Source organism: Typopeltis vanoorti, chromosome 6 (assembly GCF_054136105.1).
Source record: "Typopeltis vanoorti isolate ZY-2024b chromosome 6, IOZ_Tvanoo_1.0, whole genome shotgun sequence".
Classification (NCBI taxonomy): domain Eukaryota; kingdom Metazoa; phylum Arthropoda; class Arachnida; order Uropygi; family Thelyphonidae; genus Typopeltis; species Typopeltis vanoorti.
Window position 1 is genome coordinate 37,631,140 of NC_143554.1, and position 22,292 is coordinate 37,653,431.

At 33.2% G+C, this 22,292-nt stretch overlaps 1 protein-coding gene across 3 annotated transcripts in view; it reads left to right on the top strand.

Moving 5' to 3' along the window:
- Positions 1-22,292, top strand: part of LOC150105386 (DDB1- and CUL4-associated factor 17-like) — a 276,136-nt gene that overhangs the window by 155,316 nt on the left and 98,528 nt on the right. For all 3 annotated transcript variants that reach the window (XM_090394758.1, XM_090394760.1, XM_090394759.1), the window contains one exon: positions 577-713. In XM_090394758.1, coding sequence (XP_090250884.1) covers positions 577-713 — 137 coding nt within the window. The remainder of the gene's footprint in view (positions 1-576; positions 714-22,292) is intronic.

Below are 22,292 nucleotides of genomic sequence, written 5' to 3' on the forward strand. Positions count from 1 at the left end.
ATATGCCACCTTGGGCATGAATGTTTGTGAATGTCTTCAGGTGGTGGATGTTGTTGCCACTGTGAAATTTCTATTTATGAAGCTAGTCTGAAACTGTAATAGATGATTTCACACCTGTTTTAATTTCCAAATAATATACTTAATTAATTCCAGGATTTTGTTTATAATTTTAGCATTTCCAGTGATAATGACATATTTTGCTTATAGCACCTGCCATGAACATGCAGACTACTTTGGCACTGAACCAAACTAGTCTGCACACACATGCACACATTTATAACAGAGTAGTCCAGAAGTAATAGGACAGTTTGTCAGAACAATAGTCACTGCACAATTTCATTTTTTATAATCTAGTATTATTATTTGATTTTTGTGTGATGTTATTAATCCTCATTTCTAGGAGATTGGAATGTTCTGCTAATAAAATTTTTGCTTAAATGTGGATTTTTCTCACTGTCCTATCATGTCTAGGCTACCAGAAGTAATAGGACAATGAGATGCCTACATCTTCTATAAAGTTTTTGCAAATTTTATAGGAGATGTAAGTAGTAGTGGTTTAATACTTTCTTTTTGTAGGTATATACTCTTGCAAATAATAGTTTGGTCGAAAATGGTTATATTGATCTTCCCAACAATAGTACTGAGCCAGATAATGTTACATTTCATCCAGATAACTCAGGGAGATTAATTTATAATGCTGCTCATGCTCTGAGGTAAGAATTTTAATAAGATTAAGCATTTGTTGCCTGTAGATTATTTTTATAATGCTGATTTGTTTTAGAGTGAGAGGCTTTGTTGTTTATGATACTTGAATAAAATGGCGCATAATATAATACTCCATGTTGTCTCCATTTTTATATGTACAACAGTTCAGTTTTGTCTGAATCAAATTTTATATTTAGAAACATATTTTGATATTTCTGGTACCTTAATGCTAGATCTTCTGAACAAAACCCATTCTAAGTTCAATTCCAGTCACTGACTAGAGAATTTTTTTTCAGTAACTCTGTCCTTCACCATTTTTTTTTTTTTTTCAGCCATTTCTGAGTTAGTCAATCTCTTGAATAGGCAAGTGGAATTTTTCTCCTACAAACTCCAATTTTTAACTCCACACTAAGAAAAAAACCCTAATTTCCACAGTTTCTAGATTACAATAATATGAGTGCTCATATTATTATCTAGTGAGGCATCAAGGTTAAGCAGACACTTGCTGCTATATTTTGATAGCAGCAAGTGTCTGCTTTACCTAGATGCCTCACTAGGTATGTGCTCAGCTATTGGTGAAGGCTAAGGCTGGAGACTGGCTGTCCATTAATTTCCTGAAGTTAGGGCTAAAAGAATGAGGAATAATAATAAAAAAATAATAATAAAAAACATAAATTTCCTCTCATATTGATGCAGTATTAATTCGAATACCAGTGTTTTTAAAAATCTGCCTTCCTCCTGCTCACGAGGTGAATAATTGCAGACTAGTGAGGAGATAACCATGAAAATTATTTATTTTTAAAAAAAAGTAAAAGTTTTTTTTGCTGATCAAATTTGATATAATGTAGCTAAGCCTTTTTATCTTTTTACAGTAAAATTAATTTAGCAAAACATGAATAGTTAAAATAAAAATTCTAATTTATTACAGTTAATAATTTTCTAGTGTAACACTAGAAAATTATTAACTGTTCTAACCTTCAGAACTAACATAGTGACCATTGTATATTCTAGCACAATATTCCCTCTAATTTTTGCCGGCCCATATGCACATGAAAAACATTTTTTGCACAGGTTTCTAGTCTCGGACATTACCTAAAAGGATAATGATTTAGCTCTTTGACAACTTCTTTGGCAAATGGTAATGTAGGTTAAATATTTTTTAAGGCTGCCCATGAATAGTATGGATGATATTCCATCTCCCTGTCTAATTTTCTTTTTCACAGGGTTCACATTTGTTCCTGATTTTATAGATGCAGTTCAATTTTATATGTTATTAATTCATTCATTCATTCATTCGTCACACTCACAAAAAAGTATGAATTTCTTCCAAAATGTTGATCTGCTAGTGAATTTGTAGGTTGGCTAATCTACATGTCTTTCATAATGGTGACATGGTTCCAGGAGGCAGCGATAGAAAAGAAATTAAGAAAATAGCATATACTCATGTAGGTAGCTCTTTTCTTATTTTCTCTACTCAGTCTCGATGACCTTCCTCACAGTTGCAAAATACTGAGAACCTGTAGATACAATTTGTAAAATGTCTTTCCCCATTTTGAACAATCTTGAGCCTCTAAGTTGTCTAGTATTCCTATATTTTTTATTTTTACTTCTTTTTTTTTCTATTATTTATCTTCTATTTATTCAAACTACATTCTTACTCAAATGTTCTACTTTTAACTAAGCATACACACATTTAACACTTATTGCAGTCTCTGAGTGTCTATTTGGCTCAATCACTATCATTAACTAGCACGTGTGGTTTGAACAGTAAGGGCTTGCCTTATGGGGTGGGGCACCAATTTGTTTATCTTAAGCTAGAGTTAATTTTCTTTCGAATGCAAGGAAAATTTATTTTATACTGTGCCACCCTGTGTTGTAGACAATTAGACAGAGTAATGTCAAGAAATTATTCCCCAGCTTGGCATACTATAATAATGATCTAAACACTTGCTTAATTCTCTCAATTCACTTATTCAATTATACTTTGCTATTCATTTCAGTTGTAGCCCATATTACTTTAAATATCTCCCTGCCTTGGTTCACATTTGAATGAGCAGTGCAATGGAAAGAAATCAGGCATTTCCATGGTTTAAATTAACAAAGAACATTTAATTGGTCAAGTTCAAATATTACACGATAAAGAATTATTTCTAGCATACTTTGACTACACAAATAATTGAGAATTCTCAGCTTACCGTATTTTCCGGTGTATAAGACGCTCCTATGTATAAGATGCACCCAAGAAATTTAATACAATTTTCTGGAAAAAACCTAAACTTTACCTAAACCAAAACAACGCTTACAGGCTACTTTGACTGCATGTGTACGAATCATTTTTGTTGAAATGGCAATGCCATTTTGCCGATTTCCTTGCACCCATTTCAAAACTTCGGTCTCTAGTTCTGGCCACTTCGCAATTTTTCCACATTCCGCGCACTTTTCATTATGCAAATTGTACAAAATCTTCTTCTGACCACGCCAAGTTCTAATCATTTTTTCTGTAGGCGGAGGTCCAAAATGTCTTTCAGCTTCCCTATTCCCGTGTTCTTCCGCATATTTTACAACCTGCAATTTGTAACTTGAAGTATATGAATGTCGCCTATTTTTTTCCATCACTAAAATCTACGGGGAAATATCAAGCTGAACACAAAATATCTCAACACGTCAACTCAATACCGATCAACATCGGTAACTGATTACTCGGATAAGATATTATGAAACTTGAATAGGGACTCCCCATTCTTAGCCAATGACATGCTAGAAGTCACGTGAAACTCGCGCATCAATTTGATTGCACCATTAACTGCCTACAAAGATCTTGGAACATAAAAGGGAGTGCGTATGACTTTGAAAAGAGAAAACAATCTTTACCTTCATTATATAAAATGCACCCCATTTTTAAGATTCATTTTTAAGGTAAAAAAGTGCATCTTATACACTGGAAAATATGGTGATTACACTATACCTCCCACTGTACGTAAGGGATTAATTTAAAACAATTAATTCATTTTAAAAACACACAATCCTTCACATATTTCTTTCCTTAAAGGAACTCATATTAATCACAACTAAATATATCATTTCTAATGTCTCACATAGGCCTTCAATTTTCACTTTAAGAGTCTAATTCCTATAGATAATTTCTAAAGTTCTTTCACTTATAAAGCTTCAACTTAGATAGTTCTTTCTACAAGAAACACAAATTCTTCGGGCACAATTATTCAAAATTAACAAAGGTCTCTCTTACCTGGGACTTGGTCATACTTGGCCTTTCTCACATGCTTCTTGATGGCACTTTCTTTTGTCTGGTTCTCTTTAGGTGTCATCAAATCGATTTGGCATCAGTCTTGGGGATGGCCCATCTCTTGAGGAAGCTATAGAGTTGATTCGCTGGTCAATCAGCTCGGCATGGTTAGAGGTTCACCGATACGACCTTTGCTAGATCAGGAGCACATCTATGCTTGGCTCCACGATGACCATTGGTTCTTCACGGCTGCTTCCACAAGGCCTCCTGACCTTCGAGTGACTTCCTACTTCTCCGATCACGACACGATGAGACTACTAGATGAGAGATATCTAAGAGAGAGAGAGCATTTAAGTCGCTGCAACTATTTTTATATTCCCCGCTTTCTTCATTCTTTCTGCGTCACCTTGGCTCACTGCGCATGGCAGCTTACTTCTTTGCAACAACTAGCGCCAATATGTACTCTGGCATCGAGTTTCCGATGACTCGACAGTTTCTGCCCAACACACGTACATAGCTCCAGGCTATCTCCTTCCTAAGCTGATTATTTCCACTTGCCTTTGTGCACAATATTTTACAGAATTCACAATTATATTTTAGGAAATTAACAAAACATATCATATAATTTAGTAACTTGACAATTCTTTATACAGTTTATAAAATACATGGATAAGTAAATATCTACAAAATTATTCTGATATGCCATTTTGGAATGGGAATGTCAAATCTTAAACCCTGAATGAAATACTAAAAGTTATAATGTCTTTTCATTCAGAATTTAACAGTTGTTTATGTTAATGTTATTTTTGTTCATATTCAGCTCGATTATACTTGAAGTGATTCTTTTGCTCTCCTTCTAAAAAGATCTATTTTGGAGGAAAGTTATCTGGCATATAGATGATATGATCAGTCTTGCGAGATTGATGATGATGAATAATCATTACCTCATTACTTTGTGCATTTGGCCTCATTGCACCATTTCTTCCATTGAATCTTGAGAATTCTGCAAAGGAAGTATTTTCAGTTTCCTGCATTATGTGGTCCATGTTTTACTCAATCATACAGCCAAAGTTGGATGTTCTGTTATTATTTATTTATTTATTCATTTATTTTAAAATGTTGCTCAAATGCTGCATTAGTGCATTTCAAATGACTGCCAAGTAGGGCTCACAGCATCAGTAAAAATCTAAATACCAGTATTTCAGTATTTTTTTAACTAATGAAACTGGGATATTGGTATTCTAAAAACAAACAAAAATTTTTCTCAATAAATGTTGATGACAATTAGACGGGAAAAAATAAAATAAAATAAACAGGAATTACCTGAATTTGTGTTGTTATTATAGTGATAAATGTTCTGACAAAAATAATTAAAAATACAGTGTTATTCTAAAAACAAACTTATACATATTAATATTACAAATTTTAGTTAGGTTTAAGCATCCACACTACCTGTCTGAATAAAATGAGTGAACTGGTTCTAATTTTGGAACATATTTGATTAGCAGCAGAAAATCTCCTTTCATATTCTATGCTGGATAGCGCTATTATACAAGCTGCAGCCCCCCCCCCCCCTCACACACCCCTCACTTTCTTCTCTTATTTTCAATCTTCAAAAAAAAAAAATCTTATTTCCTTTTTAATCATAATTTCTAAGCTTTGAACTTTTTTTGTAGGAATAGTTAAAAGTATCTTGTGAATTTAAGTTAAAACTTAAATTAACAAGATAAATTTCAAGTTAATATTTTAATGATTGTATCTCATTAGAGTCAGGCAGTTTCATATTTTTAAAAATAATCACAGAACATTGATGTTCTGTTTGCCGTTAAGGTTGGTTGTTCTTCATTTTGGGAGGCATAGGGCTAACCACCTTATCCTCGAATTACGGTTGCAGTTGTGAAGTCCAAGAGTGGTTGGAAGGTCACACACACCAATCACACTTGCTCAGATGTTGTTATGCAATAGTCTCAAAACAGAGATGGATTTTGGTTGTCCACCAAAACTCATCTGAAAACATTCAGTATTCAATAGAATTTTCCAGAGAACTTCATGGTTCACAAAGTCAAATGCTTTGGTTAGATCAACAAGGCTGAAAAGTGAGAAATTTTGTTTGTGACATTTTCTTGGAGTTGACAGTGAAGATTGTGTCGCTTGTTTTATGGGATGCTCTGAAACTGCACTGAGATTCAGGCAAAGTTTTCGTGCTAAGAGAAAGTACTCAGCAAGAATGAAAGCTGAGATCTCAGCAACCGACAAGTATTAGAGTGATGGCCTGATTGCTATCATAATACTCATCAGTTTCTTTTTTGAAGGATCAGGACAGTTTGATATTCAGCAAGCACATCTTTGTATTTCAAAATATTTAAAATGTTCTCCCCATTGAGCACTGAAGCACAGTCCTTGAAAAGGGTTGATCTATCCATTGCTTGTATGTGATTTGAGCCAAGAATAGAATGGCCATACAATGCTTTGATGACCCAAAAGAAGCTGTAAGTATCACACCTGTCAGCAGGTCTTTGTGTTTCTCGAGATTTTTGTAACATCACTTATTTTTCAGAAATTGCATTCTTCTTTGCATCTCTGCTTTTATTTATTTTATTTAAGTTTTTATTAAATTGGAGTGTACATTTTATTTCGAGAGCAGTTGGCATCATTCTGCCAGACATGCAAAGTTTTCCATTACTTACTAATTGAAAGCCAGATTTCCCCATCATTGGGTAAATGGGTAAATAGCTGTTCCAACAGCATCAGCTATTTACCCACTGGGTAAATAGATGTTAATGCTGTTGGAACTACCTGCAGTTTGCCGGATCTTCAGAACATCAACACTGTTTGCATTTCTTTCTAGTATTAGTGAATAATTGAAGATGATCAAAAATAGATTAATTGATCTTTTCTACCAATGATATATTGTCGTTGTTGTTGTTAAATGTCCCACTTCAGGGCAAAGACCTCCTCCAACTTCTCCCCCCCCTCTCTCTCTCTCTCTCTCTCCCCTATCCTGGGCCACTCTTGTCCATGTGATGTCAAGCTATTTTTTGATGTCATCTTTTTCTTTGTCTTCCAGGTTTTCTGACTCCCTCTCTCAGTAGCCACTCTGTTTGCTCCCTTTGACCATCTATCATCTTGATATCTTGCCAAGTGGCCTGCCCAGTCCCATTTTGATTTCCTATCTCTCCCAATGGCATCTTTTATTTTTGTTAGGTCTCTTACATCCTTGTTCCTTATTCTGTCTAATCTGGATACTCCAAGTAAACCCCCTCTCCATTGTACTTTGGAAAACTTGAGCTTTTTTGCCTTTGTTGTAGTTAGTGCCCAAGTTTGGGAACAAGATAAAGCATCATCCATTCTAGATAATATCTCTTTTAAATCCTGTTAATTCTCAGTTAATATACAGCTATACATCAATCAGTACAGTGAATTGTATGTATCTGCACTCCACCTTCAGTTACACATTTTGTTCCTTCTTTTATTAATTTCATGACATTCTGTATTATTATTATGATGATGATTATTATCTGAGACCTCCAGGGAATCAAGGACTCATTGAGGGAGGCTATAAATCACCCAAACAAGCTCTCATATCTTCTCTTAAATTCATTCACACTAGATATACTCACTACTCCTAAAGGCAAACAATTCCACTCACTCACTGCACTCTGGGAGAAAAATCTAGCTCTTACCCATTTCTTGACTGCAAATAAATTTAACTTCCACGAACGCCCCAGTTTTCTCTCCCCACCTTCCAAATAACGAAAAATTTCATCAGACGATACACCCTAACACCCATTCAAAAATTTTTAGATCCTCTATCATATCAGCTCTCTTTCTTCTGTTAACCAGGGTCTGCAATCCACATACTTGCAATCTGTCCTCATAATCTAAATCCCATAATTCGGATATAATCTTTGTAACTCTTCTTTGCACCCTTTACACAGCTTCATTATCCCCTTGGAACCCGGGAGACCAAATCTGTGCACAATAATCCAGTCATTGTCTTATCAAAGCCTTATAAAGAGGCAAAATAACTTCCTTATCCTTATATATCAAGGTTTGCTTTGACCTTGCAATTATCATCTGGGTTGTATTTGCAACTTTTGCTATGTGACATTTTGAGCTTCAAATTCCTATCCACCAATATGCCAATATTCCTTGCCTCCTCAGTTTCTGGTAGCATAACCCCACTAATATAATATGCCACTGGAACTGTAATCATGCCAAAGTACAGAATTTTACACTTACTAACATTAAACTGATAGCCATTTTCGTTTGCCCAAATTTCCAGCCTATTCAAATTATTTTGTAAGTGCTGAATATCAGTAGCATCTCTGATTGCCCTGTTTATCTTTGCATCATCGACAAACAATTGCACATCTGATGTCATTAATGTCATATTGAACAATAATGATCCTAGGATTGAACCCTGAAGTATACCACTGGTCACCTTAAATCTGGCAGATTCACATCCACTGTATATCACTTTTTGATATCTGTCTGTCAACCATCCCCTGATCCAAGTCAAGAGTTTATATTCCAATCCCACATTCTCCAGTTTATGCAACAGCCTTTTGTGTGGTATCCTATCAAATGCCTTAGAAAAATCCAACATTATCATAGTGTATCCATTCCCTTTATCCAACTAAGCCCTAACATTGTTATAAAATATGAACAAATTGCTAAAACATGACTTTCCTTTAGTAAACTCATGCTTTTCCTTGCAGAGTATAGCTTGTTTTTCTACTCATTTCTGTATGTGAGTTCTCACAAATTTCTCTAAAATCTTCACTACCAGATCAAAGATACTGATAGGTCAGGAGTTAGACCAGCTGTTCTTAACCTTATCGAAGACCCAGAACACTTTTAATTATAAGAAAAATTTGGGAAATACCAAAAGCATTAGGGTCCCAAAGCTAACAATAAAAATATACGTGAAGTTGCCTCTTATAAAAATGAACTTATTTTAATGCGATACTTGAGCTTTTGTCGGCTTTTGCAGATTTCAGCAAAAAAGGGCTAATGTGTGATATAGTAACCTTCATCTTTTGTCTATATTAGTAAGTCTTTCACCATTTTTAGTTTTTATATTGGTTAATATTGAGAAACCAAGCTCACACAAATATGATGTTGAAAACCGGAACAAAATTTTCACTGCCCTTGTGGAGAGAGCTGGGTATTCGGCTTAGACAAAAATCCATAATTCCTCAAGAGTTATTTCAGAGAATTTCATTTTTAGATTAAGATCCGTTGACATAGGTAACTAATTGTTCTTCATCAAATGGATTTCGTATTCAGTCATAATTGTGTGTATTTAAGGAAGGAAAGTAACTTGAAATCTTTTCTTCCCATATTGTTAATTTTTTACATATTGAAATAGTACCTCTAAACGATATTCTATTGGTTTAGAAGTCAACGCGCATAGCAGTCTTCACTTGTTAGGATTAGAGTAGCCAATTACACTCAGAACTGTGTCATATGACATCTTTCACCGGCGGAACATTTGTAACCAGTTCACGGAACACAATTTTTCCGGGGAACACCGGTTAAGAACCACTGAGTTAGACACATCAGTTTTTTCACCACCCTTGTACAATGTAAATATCATGCATTCCTTCTGTTCCTGTGGTATCATTCCTGAGCTGAGACTCAAGTTATACAAACATGTGAAAGGTGTAGCCAATTTGGCTGAACATTCCTTTAGCAAACAGGCTGATATTCCATCTGTCCCTATTGACAAATTCTTATCCAGTTATGCAAGAGCTCTTCAGCCTCATTTACATGAACCTCTAACTCTTCATCCAATGCAGCAGTAGCACTGTGCACCATGTTACATACACCTGATTGATATATCTTAGCAAAGTGAGCACTCATTAACTGAACAATTTCATTAACTTCCGACACACTCAAGTACCATTTGCATTCAGTAAAGTTATTCTTTTGCATTCATTCTATCTTTTGCTTGCAGTATAATGATAAAATTCTTTTAGATTGCCTTTGGCTTACATGGCCAATTTCTTTTCATACTCTGATTTAGCTTTCTTCATAATACTTGTTACTTTTCTGGCCTGAGCTTTATATATTTCATTACTCCTCTCACTGTTATTCTCATGATATTCTTTCCTCATCATTTTCTTCTTGTGGATCTTTTGCTTAATAAGGTTGCACATCCATTTCCCTCCCTACCTATTTATGCTTTGAACACCTGGAATACATTCAGATATTTAAGCACTTTTTCAAAGATTCCCATGCATTGCTGACATTTTTCCCATTCAGTAACTCATACCATGGGACCAATGATAGTATTCTCCTAAGTTGATCATAATTTCCAGCTTTGTAGTTCAGCATGTAACCTGTTTTAATCTGAGTATCAATACAATTAGATACTTCCCAAGAAAGCAAAGCATGATCACTTTCTCAAATTGATGTTAAAATAGCAGTAATTCTTAATAGAGACCCCCTTCTAATGCTATGAGCAAATCCAGCAATCTTTGACCTTGAGTTCCTTCTTTCACATGCTGCTTGAGAAAGTTGTCTCACAACAATTCAATAAATTCCTCTTCTTTCTTATCATGAGATTTCTCTTCTACCCAATCAATGTTTGGAAAATTATAGTCTCCCATAATGATCATTCATTTGGTACCCATAAGGCTAAATTGTGATGCATTTCTTTGTACCATGCAACTGAGCTGCCAGGTAGCGACACCCCACCATACATTTCATTCTGTTAACCTCTACTTCACACCAGACAGACTCAAACTCACCACTAAATGGCACATTGTTACCATCATTGTTTTCTTGTGTTTCTACCTTAACTGGACTTAAGTCATCTGATATCATTAGTAGTACTCCTTCTCCTCTCCTATCTCTTTTGTCATTCCTAAAAATAGTATACTCATTACACTCGATCCCACTTACCATATCTGATTCTGATAGCCAGGTTTCACTAATGCCAACAATCGTAGGCCACATCATATTCAATAAAGCAACAAGCTCAGCTACTTTGTTTCTAATGCTTCTGGCATTTGTGTACAGAAACAATAAATTACCACCTAGCCTATTCTTATCATTAGATATGTAATCTATTTGGCCTTGCTGTAGTACCTTATCTTTTTCCTCCCCAGAAATACTTAAAAGGTCCAAACCAAAAGCATATTTTTCCATCCCTTCACCACATACATAACCATGTTCAAAGACATTCATATCTGTATCACGTTTGCATACCATAGCTGAACTTTCACTCACATTTTTTCTATTCCTCCCTTGATGATCTAGTTTCCCTGACTCTCTGCATTAGGTCTCATACCAAGAAGTAATTTCTCCAGGCCATCCTTCTTATAGTCTTTTCTGCCATCGAACACACTCCATACATCTAAAAACTCGCATTCATTTCTTCCACAAGTATATACAGGTTGAAAAGTATGAATGATAACGAACAACCTTGTCTTACAGCTTTCTATTTCTGTAGTTTCTTCGTTTTCCTATATTTTTATTTTTTAGCTCATATACAATTTTTTAATTAGTCTTCTATCTCTCCACTCAATTCCAACTTCCTTCATTATTTGAAAAAGCTTGTTCCATTTTACATTATCAAATGCCTTTTCCAAACCTCTATAGGCAATGTATGTAGATTTATTTACCGTATTTTTCGGACCATAAGACGCACCTTTTTACATAGAAAAATCGACTTAAAATTGGGGTGCGTCTTATGGTCCATAGGTAACATTAAAATACGAATCTTTACACTGTACCGAAGCTGTTAGCAAAGGACACCACTGAAGGTAGGTACCTAAGTTATCTCGCTGCATGTGTGTAAATCACCGATTTAGAGTGTCAATAGTTATTAGTGCGTAAACATATGTGCTTTTGTACGGTTCATTTGAATTATTTTTTATAAGTCGTTAAAATTTTTATCTTAAAATTAGAAAAAATGAGTGTAAAACAAAAAAGACTTTCATATAACATGAGTTAAAAATTAAATGTGATAAATTATGCAAAACAATATGGGAACAGAACAGCAGAAAGACATTTTGGTCCACCACCAACAGAAAAAAATGCTTCGTGAGTGGAGAAAACAAGAGGAACAATTAAAACTGCTATGTAAACACAAGAAAACATTCTGTTCGCACCTAGAAAAATGGCCAGAATTAGAAGTACAAATGAAAAATTGGGTAACAAATCATCGAAACATGGGAATATCTGTTTCTACGAAAATTATAATTTTTGAAGCGAAACGATGGGCAACTGCTAATGCAATTTTAGATTTTACCGGATCACCATCTTGGTGCTTTAGATTTATGAAAAGACACAGGTTATGCATGCGTACAAAAACCACTAGCTCAAAAATTGCCGGCTGACTATGAAGCTAAAATTATGGAATTCCATAGATTTGTCATATCAGCGAGAAGGAAATTTAACTTTGAGCTTAATCAAATTGCGAACATGGATGAAGTGCCTTTTGAGGTTTCTTCAAATCGGACAGTAGATTCAAAAGGCACCAACTCAATAGTGATAAAAACAACAAGTCACGAAAAAACTCGCTACACTGTAGTTTTAGCTTGTTGCATGGACGGAACAAAACTACCCCCCCCCCCCCCAGTTGTTAATCTTCAAGAGAAAAACGTTACCGAGAGATGAAATTCCTCATGGTATTATTATCCACGTTCAAGATAAAGGCTGGATGGATGAAACAGGAATGAAATTATGGATACAAAAGATATGGGCAAAACGTCCAGGTGCATTGTTTATAAAGCCTGCGATGTTAGTGTGGGATCAATTCAGAGTGCATAAAACAAAATCAACCAAGAAGCTTCTAAAAGAAATGAATACAGAATTAGCTGTCATTCCTGGAGGCCTTACAAGTCAATTACAACCCTTGGATGGATCTATTAATAAACCATTCAAAACTTTTATGCAGGAAGAGTGGAACAAATGGATGGCAAAGCCAAATCATGATGTTACAGCAACAGGACTTATGAAACGGCCAACAATTTCAGAAGTATGTACCTGGGTGAAAAATTCATGGGAAGCTGTGAAAGAAGAGACGATTATAAAGTCATTTAAGAAATGCGGGATAAGTAATGCGATGGATGGTACCGAAGATGATGCAGTTTTTGAAGGGAGTGACAACAATAGTTCAGACGAAAGTAATACGAACAGTGACATTAATGAGACCAGTGATAGTACCGAGAGTGAAGAGGAACTGAATATTGCTAATACAAATGATTGTAACAATAAATAAAAATTAAGTAAGAATTTATAAATATCTTTATATAATAAAATTTTTTTTCTTAAAAACCATCTCATAAATTTGGGGTGCATCTTATTGTCCGAAAAATACGGTACTTTAGTCTTGTCTATTATTATTCTTAAGGCATGTATTGGTTCTTTAGTTCCTTTACCATTCCAAACTGATTTTCATCTAAATAACATTCAATTTTTGATTTTATTCTGTGCTTCACTATATTTAGTGTAATTTTTAGTAAATTTTAAATTTTTAGTAATTTTAAATAGGCATGATTGATAAAAGTTAATGTTCAATGATTTTTGCAGTCTCTTGCATTCTCTTTCTTTGGTATTGTTATCATCAAACTCTCGTAGAGGTGATATACTTAATGCCCCTCTTGATAGATTAACCTAATCACTTTAAATAAGGCTGCTTGTGTTGTTGCAACTCCCAGATTTTTTAAAATTTGAGCAGGTATTTCACCTGTTCCTGCAGTTTTCCTGTTAGGTAATTCGTTAATCATCCTTTCCTGATGTGGTCTCCAGTCTTTGATCAACTGTTCTGCTTCTAACCAAGCTCTCCAGTTCATAAGTTATAATTGGCTTGAATGCTGACTTGTATGTATACTGTTAGTTGAGTGTTCTGACTTCTCTCTTATTACATATACAGTGAACTCTATGTTATCTGAACAGCTTAGGAAACATATCATACTTTGCTTTGAGCTCATTCAAGTCATGGCACCCACATCAGATTCTGGCAACCTATTCCACTCACTCACTGCTCTCTAAGAAAAAAATTTAGTCCTGACACTCTTGCTCAGTTTCCAAGTATTATCCCTAGTTCTACTGTCAGACCTGTTCTGAAAAATTCCCTCTGTATTAATCTTGTAAAAACTTTCAGTAATTTGTATGTCTCGGTCATATCACTCTTTTTTCCACCTATCAATCACTTTCTGTAAACCACAAATCTTCAACCTGTTCCATATGGTTCATTCCATAGACCTACTACCATCTTGGTCACTTGTCTCTGTATCCTCTCTACCTCTTCCTCTCCACCAAGAAACCCTGGTGACCATATCTGCATGCCATAGTCCAAATGGGGTCTCATCATGGCTTGATAAGAATAATAACCTGCTTGTCTCTGCTCATCGAAGTATTCTTCAGTAACCAAATAATCTGATGAGCTGCTTTAGCCACTTTTGCTGTATGCCTTCTAAACTTTAACTTCCTATCCACTAACACTCCCAAATCTCTGGCTTCATCAATTTCTTGGAGTACAGTTCCAACAATGTGGTATACAGCTGGTAATCTTTTCATCCCAAAATGCATAACCTTACACTTTTCCACATTAAACTGACATCCATTCTCCTTTAACTAGAGACTGCCAGTCTATCCAAATCATCCTGCAGAATTTTAGTATCATCTGTATTAACTATTGCTCTACCCAATTTTGCATCATTGGCAAATAACTGAACAGTTCCTCTCAGATCATTTCCTATGTCATTAACGTACAAATTAAACAGCGGCCCAAGAACAGAGCCCCATGGCATGTCACTAGTTATAGGCCTTCTTCTGGAGACTCTACTCCCGAATAAACTACTCTCTGATATCCCATCTCTCCATCAACCACCCTTTTATCCACCTCACCAACCCTATATTGATCCCTATGTGCTGCAGTTTACTGATTAGAATTCCATGTCATATCCTGTCGAAAGGCTTTTGCAAAGTCCAGCAGTATCACTGTAAATCCATTACCTTTATCCAACTCAGCTATCACTGTATTATAAAATGTGAGCAAGTTACTGAGGCAGGGTCGGTGCGAGAGTGTCTGATGCCCCTAGGCAAAGAAAATGTAGGTGCCCCTATACAATGTCTCTATGCAGTAATTAGTGCATCATTTTTTTCGATTCCCAAATTCGATTAGTGCACCTATATACATCTTAAAAGTAAATGTTACAGATTTTAAAAATTTTCTGTCTATACATTTTTATGCCTAACTATTTTAAAAAATCACTCACTAGAATGAAATAATTTAGTTACCAATTTAAAACATTTTACAAAGCTGTTTTTAATGGCATACTACACTACCATGTACACTATGTATACCAGGGTTTCCCAAACTGTGTTCCACGAGAAGTTCCTGGAATTTGTCATTTTAATTTTCTAAGCATTTTTTATGAATAAATATTTTATAGTGGAAATATTCTGAGGAGAATAATATTCGAGAATATGTCGAAAAGCTTGGACCCAGAATGCCTAATAACATTTGTGTATCGTTTATTTTCACACATCAAAACCTTTCAACATTTGGGAAAGAGAATACCGCTGTTTATGATCGGTCATAAAAATTGCGTGCAAGCGGACAATCGGCAGCGTATAATATTTTTCGTACAAGCGAAGTTTTTAAACAGCAATGCAGAGGCTGACCCTGATGAATAGAGAAGCAGTAAAATTTGCATGAGTAGAAGAGGCAATAGGGCCATACCGTCGGTTGTATGAAAAAAAGAAACAAAATGCCCGCCAAACTAAATTAGCTCAATTCTTTGTTAAGAAATAAAATAATAAAATTTATATTCTGAATATGTTTTATAGTATTTCAGCTTCATGAGTTTACTTTAACTAGGCATATCTCCATTCTTTTATAAAAAAATTAAGGTTCAAAAAAGAAATTTGAGGAACGAATTATTCATTTCCCCATAGGTTATTATATTCAATTAGTGCGTTTTCAATTAATGCGCCTGTTTTAAAGAACGCATTAGGTGCACTAATCGAGGGTTGCTGTATATATATTTTGTCATACTCACACAAGCACATGTACACCTATACATGTGAATATTTATAAAAATAATATCATTTTTTCAAGAACATTTATATATAAATGTTTACATAAAATTTATTAATCAAAACCAATACATTTGTATACATATTATGATTACTCCTAATATCTGTATAGCAAGAAAATTATTACATCTTAAATACAAAAATTATGAAAAATTAATCTTTCAGGCTTTTGCTTTGGCAAAGTTTTGAATTGATTCATCTTTATTGATTGTAGATGAATCATGAAATTGCATCTTTATTGATTGTAGATGCAATTTCATGCTCTATAGATATTATTGATAGACCAGTGAGTAGTTCGTGAGCCATTGTAGAGCGAGTGTAAGTTTTAATTTCGAGAAACTCCTTTCTGAACTTGCTACCGATACTGGCAATGTCGAAAAAATTCTCAGAGCAATAAACACATTTGGAACACTATTTTCTAAATTATTTTTGCATATGTCTGACAGGACATCTAATAAGAAAGTATTTTCTGGAATTCGCCTTGCTATTTGTAATTCACAACATAAATCTGTTCCGACAATATCTCTAGAATTATGTGTTAAATAATTTTCCAATATCAAACATTTTTCAGCAGTTCTGCTGAAGTAATCTTTTGAAATTCATATATATTTAATTAATTGTAGACATGTGCTGAATTTTTCATCAACAGATGCAATTGCAGTATCAATAATTGAAAATAAAAATCTACCTTAAATTTTTGTTTAAAGCTGTTATGAATTCATCCTCTGCTTCATACACAAATTGTTTCTTTTTTTTTTTTTTTTCTAAGTCTAACTGTTTCTTGTTCAAAATTAGGCATTACACCTAAGACCTCAGCGATTTTTTCCGCACCTGTTAACATCTTTTCAAATTCATCCTCATTTCGGATTTTCATTAAGAAATTCTTTGTATCATTAATACAATTTATGGCACCATTTATATCAAGGCTTGTATTCTGAAGTTGTTTACTTGTAAAGTTTATTTCAAAAAATATATTATAGCACATCACTAAGGATGCAATAAATTTGAACTTCCTTAAAGTTTTAAGAAGACTACTTGCATCTAATTTCATGGTATTTCAACTTAATCCACATAGACTATCAGCTTGAGACATTTCTTGCAGTGCTTTGCAAAAATCGGACAAATTATATCTTAGGTGATTTAATGAGTAAATTCGACTCTCCCATTGTGTCACAGACTGGTTTGAGTGTAAAATAACTTGTGTCTTTTGAGGTATTCCCATCGAACCGGAAAAAAATACATATAGACGATGTACCGCGTCAAAAAAATGCTGTGGCATCTAACGTATTAACAGTGCAATTCACTACTAAATTTAATGAATGTGAACTACAGGGTACATACATTGCTGTCGGGTTAATATTTGAAATTCGTCACTGCACACCTTTTACATCACCTTTCATATTACTAGCGTTATCGTATCCTTGACCTCGTAAATCTTGTATTGCTAATGAAAATTTGTCTAGAGTTCCTAGTATTTCATTTGATAAAAATTCTCCAGTGGTATTTTTTATTTCTATAAATCCCAAAAAGTTTCTTTTATAGAAACCATGCTATTAACAGTGTCTACAAATCGAAGTACTATGCTCATTTGTTCCGTGTGACCAATGTCAGACGTACAGTCAATAATTATGGAAAAATATTTTGCGGCAACAACAGATTCTAAAATTTTCTTTTTTATCGCATTGCCGAAGACGTTTATTATTTCATTTTGAATATCTTTTCCAAGATTATGCACATATGTATCTTTATCTTTTATTCTTTGAAGATGTTCATTCATTATTGGATCAAACGTGGCTAGAAATTCAACAAATTTCAAAAAATTTCCATTTCCATGCGAAAACAATGTCTCATTTATTCCTCAAAATGATAAATTTTGAATAGCTCACGTCTGAAATAAAGCAAAGAGGCATTCTAATACTTGCACCTAATGTTTCTCATCTTTTCTAATAACTAGCAAGTTCTCTTCATCAATGGTTTTCTTTTCTTTTATTCGAATTTCTAATTCTTTCCACTTATAGTAATTTTCAACGTGTCTGACTTTTTTCATGCGCAGCTAAAATAGAAGAAGCATCTTTCCAATCCCTCGATCCAGAATCAGCAAGGTTAATATAAAATAAAATTATATGGGTCGCACATTTCAATTTTAGGAACGTTTTTTTTTTTTTTCTAATGAACAAGAAATGATGTTAAACTGCATTACTGGGATTTCCGATTGTGAGTCTTTTTAATATCAAAAATTTATATCCAATGGTATTTTATCAGAGATTCTTCGCCTTTGTCTTTTGCTTAAAACTACAAGAGTACAATTACTTTGGAAAAATAACGAATTCAAACAAAAAGAAAGTGCACATATGTTATCTAGCAGTATTTTTTGTGTGTGTGGTGATAATTTTGGGAGGTTGGGGAGTTAGCCATTAAAGGCGAATTAATTCTGTTATGAAAATTTTGGAAATAAAATTTCATTTTTTTCTTCCACTTTTAATTCTTTCCACTTATAGTAATTTTCAACATGTCTGACTTTTTTCATGCGCAGCTGAAATAGAAGAAGCATTTTTCCAGTCCCTCAATCCAGAATCAGCAAGGTTAATCCGCTATTGGTCAATAATAAACAGCAGATGCAAAATGCAGAATCCGTGGATTTTGAATACAATAACCACAAACGCTGCAATGTCTCGCCATTAAATAGTCTTCGAGTATAATGAGTCATTGAAAATCTTCTGTTATTGTTATATTTTGGAAAATCAAAATTATGAATCTGTTCAGGTCTATGTTCAACTAATAGTTGACGTAATTGATTGATATTAGAAAATTTTACAGGACACCAAGTTGCTGGATCATTATAATTTAAATTTGTAAAATCAAATCCTTTTATGATTGGATCTGTAGAACAACCAGCTTCAGAATCGACAATACTCATATGATCTGTAGATTTCTCTTTCGATGTTTTAATCCAATTTTTGGTATCTGTAGAATTTTCCTCCAATTCATTAATCGAAACTATAGATGAATTATCCAACGAATAATCTTGAAGATTTTCTTCTTGTATGCAATTACGATCTTCTCGGCAAAGATATTTTAAAAATGCACCTTCTTGTTTTTTCAAACTTTCTTCCTTTTCTGCTTTACGTTTGCGATATTGAAAACCCGATTTGTTTTTATCCTTTTCAAAATCCAGTAACTGAAATATTCATAAATAAAAATAAACTTAATTATAAAAAAATATGGACTTTAAACTATTCAGTAATTCACAAATAAATTTTTATACATTTACTTAATGAAGTATTTATCAATTATATATATCTTATTAGTTATAACTATATAATTTATCTATCATACATTTATAATCTAATAATTCAACAATATCATTTTCTATGAACATAATTGACAAATTTCTTAAGTGCACTGACAACGAATTGTATAAATATTTTTAACACGTTTAAGTACAGAAAATGAGCATTCACCAGTAGCATTACAAACAGGCAGTGTCCAGGGCCACATTTATATTTTTGGAGACCCGAGGCTCAACATCATTATGAGGCATCAAAAATAAGCACTTTTTTTAGTTTATTGAAAATAAAAGTCAACATTTCCATGATAACTAATTTTAATAACACAATACAACATTGGTATACTTGCATTTTAAAAAAAGTATAAAAATAAATCAGTTCAAATTTAAATAAAAAATCAATAACTAAAAGTTTTTTTGTTTTTTTTCTGGCTTTGGTTTTAGCAAATATATCTATAATGTCATCATAATTAATCGAGTTCATTATATCTGATTTAATGCATAATAACGATGTTTTATTTTGGTGCAAGTTGCTTCTTAAATAATTATATAAGAATAAAAGTTTTTTTTTAAATAAAAAGCTAATCAAGGTAAAAATAGGAACTTCAACTGTAAAGTTCAGATATTCTCACTAAAAATAAAAATTTTGAATTTACGGTAATAAAAATTGTAACAAAAATCATTATATTTATGGAATTACAACATGGATTTAAATATAAATATAAAACATTTCAGTTTGCAGTAATATGCATAGTATGCCTCCCTGATTGAGAGAATGGTTAACGTATCTGCTTTCCAACCACCCAACTTTAGGTGAAAGGTAAATTTTTTTGCCTAGTGCGAGACCACCTTACTTACTCGAGGCCTGGGATTCATATAAAAAGCATATAATATATATATACAGGATTAATTCAGTTCCAACTTTATCGCACGATAATTAAGATTTATTCAACTCCAGATTTGATTTTTTTAAGTTGCAGTAATAAGCATAATAATTCCAGCTTTAGTTAAAACGTTGAAGCAATCATAGTAACGATAACTTGCTATACTCGCTAACATCCACTTTTTTACTTGACATTTTTCCCTAAAATAACTAGAATCTTGATGCACAAAAAAATTAATTGAAAAATCAATTTAATTTATAAATAATAATAAACTTGAAAATCAAATGCTCTGTTTATGTGATATAGAAACTGCTCTTATCCACTAATTAATACAAATAGCAGCAGCACACAAAAAAATACCTCTGTTGTCTCAGAAACGTGTTTCAAAACGATCGCAATTCAATATTCAGCGATCTGTTCTTTCCTAACAGGATTCTGGGAAATCACGGGGTGAAATATTCTTAAGAACATTATGGATTAAACTGACCATATATTTAATCTCTGGATTAAACTGCTAAGTCAGTGATTGGTCAACACAAGTCAAACATTTAATGTAAGTAGTAAAGTAATTAAAGTAAGAGAAAATTTCCAGAGAAGGAGATTGGAATTTTGTAATATTGATAAGAACAGTAGTCCAGGTAGTTCAGAAGCGAAAACCATCTGTGACAAAATGAAACAGTTTATTTAATTAAAAACACAAAAATATAACCAATTTATTAAATATATCTTTATGGAGTTCATAATTAAAAGGACTCTAATAATAATAATAATAATAGATTTCTACAGATGTGTCTCATCTTGTTTTGGTATTATCAAAATTATCAAGTTATTCTGAAGCATTACGAATTTTGCTATTTTATTGTTATGCCACTAATATTTCTTCAAATGTGGCACTTTTTACAACAAAACTGGCTAAGTTATGTTGAATATATCTGTTCGCAAATATACTCAAAATCCCTATGACCTAATAAAAATGTAGAATGCTGATGAAACTTCATCAGCATTCTATCTGTTAAAATGCAATTATCCCCCCCCCCCCCCTCCATGCCATTAAAGGATTATTGTCTTTATGTGCACTGTATTACTTGGAATTTCTTTACTGTCCTACGATATTTGACCCTTTTTTTCTGCACAATTTATTTATTGTGTCTCTTCCCAAATAAAAACGAATTTTACATGTGCAAAAATAAATAATCAAAACGTTTGTTTACATTGGAAATATTTCAAATATTTATATTTTTTAAATAACATTTATTGAAATAAATATGACATTTTGCTTTCTTTCCTTGCAAAATAAAATTATATGGGTCGCACATTTCAATTTTAGGAACGATTTTTTTTTTTCTAATGAACAAGAAATGATGTTAAACTGCATTACTGGGATTTCCGATTGTGAGTCTTTTTAATATCAAAAATTTATATCCAATGGTATTTTATCAGAGATTCTTCCCCTTTGTCTTTTGCTTAAAACTGCTAGAGTACAATTACTTTGGAAAAAATAACGAATTCAAACAAAAAGAAAGTGCACGTGTGTTATCTAGCAGTATTTTTTTTGTGTGTGTGTGGTGATAATTTTTTTTGGGGGGGGAGTTAGCCATTCAAGGCGAATTAATTCTGTTATGAAAATTTTGGAAATAAAATTTCATTTTGATGCATGCACCTCTACACATTTTTCGAAGGATAAAGTGTAGGGAAAATATCGCTACTTAAACTGCCGCATAATACCGAAAATATGTACATAACAGTTGACTTCATAACTGCCGTTTATTTCGATTTATAGGGAATGATTGGGGGAAACCAAGAAAGTTGAAATGCAAAAACCTACAGATTACATTTATAAAAATTGTGCATTACATGATATGATTCAAGATTTACATAAATCTTGATAAACATGATTCTTTATAAAGCAAAATTTAAAAGTGCAAACCTTCGTGCAATCTGTGAACTAACCTTCAAACTAAGATTATGAATAGAAAAGAAAACTTAATTTGGAACAGACTGAGGCTGTATTCATTTTTAGATTCGGATTTTCATTAATTTATAAAATAATTGTTTGACAAAAATAATTATCTTCAATCAAGTTCTGGGAGAATTTTAAAATATATTGGTGATT